The 8,828-nt window shown below is 32.3% G+C and overlaps 1 protein-coding gene across 2 annotated transcripts; it reads left to right on the top strand.

Moving 5' to 3' along the window:
• The first annotated feature begins 4,370 nt into the window (after nt 1-4,370).
• On the top strand, nt 4,371-8,237 carry LOC127125558 (nuclear transcription factor Y subunit A-10). 2 transcript variants are annotated; one of them, XM_051054336.1, is made up of 7 exons: nt 4,371-4,879; nt 5,284-5,329; nt 5,409-5,720; nt 6,746-6,855; nt 7,003-7,071; nt 7,182-7,322; nt 7,403-8,237. In XM_051054336.1, the coding sequence occupies exons 3-7, from the start codon at nt 5,441-5,443 to the stop codon at nt 7,808-7,810; spliced, it is 1,008 nt and encodes a 335-aa protein (XP_050910293.1). In that variant the 5' UTR covers nt 4,371-4,879; nt 5,284-5,329; nt 5,409-5,440; the 3' UTR covers nt 7,811-8,237. The 2 variants fall into 2 exon arrangements, with proteins under 2 accessions (XP_050910293.1, XP_050910294.1); XM_051054337.1 differs by lacking the exons at nt 4,371-4,879; nt 5,284-5,329 and having other exon boundaries at nt 5,336-5,720.
• The last annotated feature ends 591 nt before the right edge of the window (nt 8,238-8,828 follow it).

The following is an 8,828-nucleotide window of genomic DNA, read 5'->3' on the forward strand; positions in this document are numbered from 1 at the left end:
TGTTTTTTTATCTTTGTCCCATTAAAACATATGTAACACCTTTCAAACCTTGGTTGCAACCCTGGTGCTAGACAATTAATGTTGAGCATGAAAGTGTTTCTTGATGAAGCCTTTTAGTTAAACACCATATGACCATAACAAGTTATATTGCTTGCTAGAGTCCCCTTCTATAATTTGTCTAGCAAGATGTCTTGCCTTCAAAGCTCTACAACCAGGGATTGTAGTTCCATACCTCAACCTCATATTTGTTACCACCTCATTTAACATTCATCTTGGTATTGTTCTTTAACCAATCAACAATCACTTTTGCGACCCAATCTGCTTTGGCACTTTTATTGAAGAAATGTCTTCCAACATTTGTGCTTGTGAAATAATGTATTGATCCTAAACGTTGTGGAGGTTAAAACTCTACTACATAAGACAATGTAGCTACATAGTTTTTTGTCCTTACAAACAACGCTGCACCTATTTGCATCATTTTTTTCAAATCTAACATCCTTAACATTCAAGACATTATGCTATAGTATGACATTCTTGAACTGTTTCAAACTCCATTCCAACCTTGAAAATAAAATCCTTACTAAGAGCATCTTCTTCATTGAATCTAATTACACTAGGCCTATCATCACAAATGTCATCATCTGCCCCACTGACAAGTTCATTTGTCATATAATATTTCTCAATGATATGTTACTTACCCATCTCTTATATGACAAAGATATTCTTGGTTGGCTCACTTGTGACATTGCCATCATTAACACGTGTAGATCTAGGTTGGCCTTCATCCACGCCTTGATCAAAACCTTTATCAAAACCATTCATCGTCTCCTCCTCACTATCATCAAAATGTACACCCTTCACAGATTCATCACTTGATTCACTAAGATTATCAACATCTTCATCACATTTCTTTCCCTTCATTTTGTCTTTAACCCTATCCATAAATGCGACCTCTCCTATAAGTGATTTTGGCTAAGTAAATATTTCTACTTCACAATTATTTCCAAATGCATACATATATAACTTATATGTATCTCCATTATTCCTAAAGGGTTTTAAATATTCTTCCAAACTACCACCATCACGTTTCATCCATATTTTTCACTGCTTCATCATCAAACTCTAAGTCAATCCCCTTGATTAAGTCACATGCTTTAAAATAAGACAAATAATTCATATATTGGCCATTATATGCCTAAACTTATCCATTATCATATCTTAAGTCAGGGTCTTTTACTAAACAACCCTTGATGTAAAATACCATCTTAAACAAACCCATATCCTGTACATTACACTTAGGGCGAAATTTGTACAATTTAAGTCAAGTATGGTATATACAAACACAGAGTCAAAATACACTCAACATTAGCAGTATAAATACACTTAACAAATAGTCAAAATACGACCCACGTAAAAATATCAAGACCTCAATTACTACAATAAACATTCTTAATGGGAAACAAGTGGTACACCACGCCCATAAAGGGGATGGATTAAGAAACCCTAAAATAATACTCAACACAAAATTAACAAATTGAGTAAACAAGTGGACCAACCTGAACTGCTGTGTGAAGGACCACAATAAAACCACAAGATACGGTTTGAAAATGTCTCATTGGGACCACTACGAGCTTTCAGTCACCATAATGGGACCACTGCACCAACAAAACAACATTTTTCTCCTTTTCTTTGTAACAGCTTCAAACGGAGTAGACCTATACAAACATTCCGAATAAGGTATATGATTGAGCCAAAAATACAGCAGAGCTATGAAGAAGAGATACAAGTTTGAGATAGTAGGGTTTCTATAATGTTTGAGATGATAAGGTTTGATTTTCTAAGTTAAATAAATTAGTTTTAACTCTACATAAATATATAATTCTATTCCATCATAATTCATGTTGGCCAAGTCATCATATGACAAACTTCAAAAGTTATGTCACGTGTTCTACCATGTCACCCTCCATTAATGAAAACTCATAGAAGGAGCCAAATTTATAAACAAAAAATATTTATAAAATTATTAATAAAAAAAATAAGAATTAAAATTAAATTATAATTTAATAATAAAGACTAAAAATTTATTTATCCATAAATATATATATATATATATATATATATATATATATATATATATATATATATATATATATATATATATATATATATATATATATATATATATACCATTATATTTATTCCATCTCAATTTGAACTCATCAGAAATCAACTTTGACACCACTTATGCGGTGCGAATCAGAATCGAATAACTACTCAGAAAATTATCTAATCAATACTTATAATTATTATGACATGTAAACCCCATTATCTACATTTAAATTCACGTTATTAAAAAAGTTATTTATTTAAATACATTTTTTATTTTAAAAAAAATGAAATACTTTTAATATTATAAATTTCTTATTTAATAATAGTGGTAGAGAGTTATGGTGATAGAATGTTCTGACATGATTTTGTTAGACTAGTGACTAGTGACTATTGATCGGTGGTCGTGATGGCTTGAGGTAGAAGTTAGAGCAGTGCTTAATGATGGTCAAAATATTGATCGGTGATAATTACAGTTGTGTTTAAAGTTGATCGAAGTTGTGATTATGGTGGTGGTTAGAGTTGTTTTCAGAGGTGTTTGGAGTTGTGATCAGAGATGATTAAACTGATCAAAGATAAAAGGATGGGTTGTCAGTAATGGTTCAAGTGATGATTAAAGTGATCAAAGATAAAAAAAAGTGGTGGTCAATAATGATTGAAGTGATTGTTATAATTGATATATGGTTGTATTAATGGTTGAAGTGATTGTTATTCTATGGTGTTGCAGCTTCTTCATAACAAGTTGCCTATGGATGAACAATGGAAAAGAATAAACTTCTATTTTCCTTCTAGATGCGATCTTTGGTATGTCAGAGGAAATGAAAAATCACTTATTATTTGAATGTGAGTATGCGACAAAGCTTTGGACTTAGTTAAAAACCACTCTCAATATCAATTCCTCCATTTAAAGATGACCAGACATCCGACGTATTTGCGGAAAGTTTGGATCAGATCATTGCAAGATTATCTCTAATATGCTAATCATTCACATTTTCAACTCTATTTGGGTAGCTAGAAATATGGTAAGATTTAAAGACAACATTTCTTATATTCTGGCTGATGTCTCAATGGTTGGGAGTTTTGTTACCTCTGCTTCCCATTTGAACATTCAAGATGTGTGATTCTTAAGAATTTTAAGGTTATTATTCGGCCCCCGAAAGCCCCTTGTATCATTGAAGTTATTTGGCCTCCTCCTCCTTGAAATTGGATAAAATTAAACTGTGATGGAGCTTCCATTTCTCCTTGAAGAAATTCTGGTTGTGGTGGCATTGTTAGAGACAATGATGGTAGTTATTTGAGAGTTTTTGCTTCTTTTTTAGGAGTGTCGAATTCTCTCATTGCCGAACTCTCGGATGCTATGTCAGCAATTGAGTTCGCTTGTGAGAAGAGTTGACACAACATTTGGTTGAAAACAAATTTGACGGTTGTGGTCAAAGCTTTCAAACCTCCTCCCTTGATAAATTAGAAATAGATGGATTAATTGTATAAATTTAGTCTCTACTTAATTTTTTTTTATAGTTTCGCACATCTTTAAAGAAACAAATAGTTATGCAGATACCCTCGCAAGTCTAGGACTAACTATTATCGATTCTACTCATTTTATTTCAATACCTTTATTTTTAAAGACAAATTTTATAAAAAAATAAGTTTGATTTTTCTTTCTTTAAATTTGTTTTTACTTGAGAGGATTTCGGTAAAGTCTTCCTTCTCCATTTTGTAATATTTTCTTTCTTTTATATATCATTATTCAAAAAATATTCTCAATGATAGTAAAAGATGATTTTAATTTAGATCAAATATGAACATCGTATTGTTCGATGATGGTCGGAGTAGTTGTTGATGATAGTCAAAATGAAGGTCAACTATCATCGATAGCGACATGTTAATTTTAAAATAAAAACAAAAATTCTAAAAATGCATTATGTAGTTTTATAAATTAAGTGGAATTATTTTCAAAATAAATAAAAAGCTAACTTAATCTCATTTCAACCAACATTTTATTTTAGAAACGTATAACTACCTCCAACTAGCCTAAATATTCATAAAGAGATCATAATATAATAATGTAGATATATAATATAAGAAGATTCATTTTTATTGCTTTCATAAGCCAAACTCTACCTCATATAGTATAATTAGATCTAGCTAAGTATGCAACTTTACAAACTTTGGACCACACCTCAAATATCTAAAACTTATCAAGAACATGTTCCACTTGCATTAGTGAGAATATAAAACTATAAAACATTTAAGATGCACTACCACAAATAGATTAGTGGTTTCTTTAAACAAATATTGTCATATAGTTTGGCCACCATCTCCAACATTTTCTTTCCTCATTCTATTATTTTTTTGTTTAACAAATGTTTTAAAAAAATTATCTAAAAAGTAGAAAAATAGTTTAGTGCCAATTTTTGGACTATTTTGAACTACTACAAGTTAGATCAATGTGATGGAGAGAAAGAGGAGTGATTCTATAATCCATTTAAAAACATTAAAAAAATCTAAAACAGGACAAATATACTATAGTACTAAAATGAAGGTGGAAGGTCCTTTTGATATTTTATGCATGAAAAATAAATCTCATTGGTGAATCATTTTTCCATTATACCATTTTTTTTTGTACTCATTCATCTCTTTCTCTCTCTTCTTCTTTTTTACTTCCACTTTCTCTCTCCTCTCTCTGCCTGCTTTTGCTTGCTTCATATTATACCGACATGGCTCCAACCTAATGGGGTTTTACTATTTCTGCTTCTGTAACTCAATCACACAGGTTGGTTCTTTTTCTTTCTCTTCCTTTCTTCTTTGAGTTAAAGGGTGTTGTAAAGTTTGAATTTTTAGTTATTTTGAGGTTTATGTTTTTAAGGTAAAGAAGGTTTGTATTTATATTTTCGAGGAAAAAAAGGTTGTATTTTTATTGTTTCTATTGCTTGGTTTTTTGGTTTGTGTATCTGGGTTATGTATTTTTGTATTTATGTTTGTTTTTCTGTTGTACTTTTCTGTTGGGGTTGTTGTTGAGTTGTTTCTTTCTTGATTGTAATTTCCACCTTACTTTTGTCTCCTTCTACTTATCTTCATTTTTTTGTCTAATTTCTTATCTTAAAGTTTTCGTTATTGGTATTATTGATAATTGTGGAAAAAATTAATTTCTGTTTTTTTGTATATTTTTCATAACAGCTTCTGTTTCAAGAACTTTATACTGAAGACTAAATAAGAATCTGAGGTAAAACATAGTACTGTTTCTTTCTTGAATTTGGTGTGTTTTGGTAATTGTTCTGATTAGAGGAAGTTGTTTGTTTAAGTTTGAGATAATCTTTGGGAAAAGTTTGGAGTTATGGCTATGCAAAGTGTGTATCTGAAAGAACATGAAGGGATTGCACACAATTTTGTGGGGCAATTGTCATCTGGTAATAGTAATTCAGCAACAGCACCATGGTGGAGTGGTTTTGGATCTCCATCTGTTTACGGAGAGACTGGTGGTGGACAAATCAAATCGTTTTCGTTGGAGCCGTCTTTCGCGGTTGTTGACCAACTTGCTGGAAATAAGCAATCTGGTAGAGGAGCTGATCATGTGTTGGGGAAAGGGCATGGCAATCAGTTTACCATCTTTCCAGGTATGTAGTTTGATTCTGGATTTATCTATCTCCTATGCAGCACGGACATAGACACTGACACATCTACTCTGGTTGAAAAAATAAAAGTAGTTGGATATAATCGTATATGTTTGTTCCGTATCAGTGTCTATATCAGTGTCTGATGCTAACGCATGCCAAATATCTTTGATATGAATCGTTGGTGCTACATAATGTATCTCTCTATTTATTGGTCATTTGTATTTATACCAAAGTATGTTTGATTTCACGGTTGGAGCATTTAGAATTGATTTTGACATGTTTGGTTGCTCTCGAATAGAATTGATTGTGTATTTTAGAATTGAAGCTAAGATTTGTAGCTTTTGAGTGTAAAGTGATTTTTACACTGAAATTTACTATTCAATTCACTTTTGCAAGAATGTATCTAAACATAAATCACCTTACTTTCAACTCACTTTTATCACCTTTATCCAGAATCAATTTACTTAAAATCAATTTTTTTTCACCGTAAAACCAGACACACTTAGGTTGGTAAAGTTGTGACTATTGGAATATATTTGGATTGATTTATTTGAGCTTTACTAATTTGAATAAGAAGTCGAGAGAGCTTATGTCCATTAATTGTTTTCAGCTTATTTCCATAAGCTCTCAATGATAGTTTATAAAAATAGTTTATAACTTATATGAAAACAATTTAACTTAATTTTGTGTGTTTGGTTCTATTTGAGAAGGAGGTGAAACTGATTCCGAGGTATAGAATTGATTATTCCATGTTTAGATGTTTTAGAATATAATTGATTTTTGCTTCCATAATTGATTTTAACTTGAACTTAGAATTTGGAATTTTTGCCTCTATAATTGATTTTTAGCCTTCAATGTATTGATCAACTCAATTTACATGATTGTATTCAAGCATAAATCACTTTTAATCATAACCAATTTTACAAAATCAAATTCAATTAATTCAAAGAAGAGGAGACTTTGCTGCACTTAACATGCCACTTTCTTGTGCTTAACCATTCAGATTTTTTTTCTTCCTTCTTCAGGTGATTTTAAAATGTCAGGTGATGCACAAAAGCCTCATACAGCCATATCATTGCAGTCATCACTCCCCGATACCCCGACACGTTTCGAGCTAGGATTTAGTCAGCCTATGGTAAGACTTCCCTAAAAAATAACTACTACTACTACGGTTTTTTTGTATAAGCAAAAAGGTACATGTATTCGGTCCAAATACTTCGACAATTTAGTATTTTATACGTAGACATGTTTTACTTATGCTCGGTATCTTTTTGCATTGTAGATCTGTACGAAATATCCTTACGCAGATCAGTTTTATGGACTCATTTCAACTTATGGACCTCAAATTCCGGTTCGTCGTTTGTTTCGCAAGCTTTCAACGTGCTTTTGTTTATCAATTGATGATCTTCTATTAATCTGTAGCTAACTGATTCATCTATATGGTCATATGTAACAATGTAGGGACGCATAATGCTGCCGCTTAACATGACATCTGATGATGGACCGATTTATGTAAATGCTAAGCAGTACCATGGAATCATTAGACGCCGACAGTCCCGCGCCAAAGCTGTTCTTGGTCAGAAATTGATCAAACGCCGCAAGGTATGATTCCATGTATGGTTGTCCTAGATTCTTTTTTTGCTTTTCTTAAAAGCTATTTGAGTTTTGTTTTTGTCTTACAGCCCTACATGCACGAGTCTCGTCATCTCCATGCAATGCGGCGACCAAGAGGGTGCGGTGGCCGTTTCTTGAACACGAAGAAATCATCCAAAGGAGATGGTAAAAGTGTAAGCAAAGTGCATAAATTCTGCGGTCAACAATTGCAGTGCAGCGGCTCTCCGAGTTCTGAACTCTTTGAATCTGATGTTGGAACTTTAAACTCGTCAAAAGAAACTAACGGTAGCAGTCCGAATATTTCTGGGTTCGAGGTGACTAGTTCGTATTCGAGGGGAAATCTTGGCAGCTTTTCCGTCAATCATCTTGGACCTACTGTCCACTCGTTGGCAGACATGATCGATGGTGGGCGTGGCGTCATCATGCCCACCAAATGGGTTACAGCAGCTGGCAACTGCTGTAATCTTAAAGCTTGATTTCGTAAAGAATTCAAATGGGTTTGGTATAAAATTTTGTACCAAACCTCGTCCTTGATAAGACCAGACGACTATAGGATCGTCCTGACGTCTGGTCTTAAGGCAATCCATCCTTGGCTCATTACTTTGGCAATCCATCCTTGGCTCATTACTTTGGCAACTCATCCTTGGCTCAATTTACCAATCGGAACCGTCTTTGCCTCTCTGCGAAGGACGGTCTTGGTATGATTATCCTGATATAAAAGGCTATTAAGTGTCTTTTTGGTGTGAAAATAAAGGCACTGAATTCTAATTCTAGTTATGTGTGGTTTTGGTAATGTCTAAATGTGGTGTTTTATTATGTATTTCTGACTTTGGGGGCAATGTAACATAGAACTTTGATCTGTGGATCTTTGTTGGAAAAATAAAAGCACTGGTTTGTATTTAACTATTTCTCCTCTTTAGCAATGTCAAATGATTTGGTGTAAAAGAAACACTTATGTGGCTCTAGTTGTTAGGTGAATAATCTTTAGATAGGTTAATTTGGTAATGGTATCACATGACATAATATCCAAACGACTATTTATTAATAAAAGAGATTCTATAGAAGTGGGGAAAAGATTCTGCAGAGATAGTATTTGTATAAAATATACATTTAAATATAATTTTAGTAACATATTCTTTAAACTAGAATAATGAGAATTTGATATACTTTTAAAAACTTTCAAACCATTGAATAAATTAATGGAAAATGGCATGAAGTCATCACCTATAGAGTATTATAAGAGAACAAGGTTCAACTAACAATTAGTTACTTGAAGTCTTTGAGGGATCACGAAGGAAATGTTGAGTTAAGAGTAACTATATAAATGAGAGATATTATATATTCATCAAATAACCTTAAGACAGTGGTTATATGAGTCATTTCATTTATAAAATGTTTAATTTCTATTTTTTAAATAATATGAAACTTCAAACTCATACTTATATCTCAATAATCTCTCATTCTAGTGTGAGTTCATCTATTTATATGTCCCCC

This window comes from Lathyrus oleraceus, chromosome 3, assembly GCF_024323335.1.
Source record: "Lathyrus oleraceus cultivar Zhongwan6 chromosome 3, CAAS_Psat_ZW6_1.0, whole genome shotgun sequence".
Taxonomy (NCBI): Eukaryota; Viridiplantae; Streptophyta; class Magnoliopsida; order Fabales; family Fabaceae; genus Lathyrus; species Lathyrus oleraceus.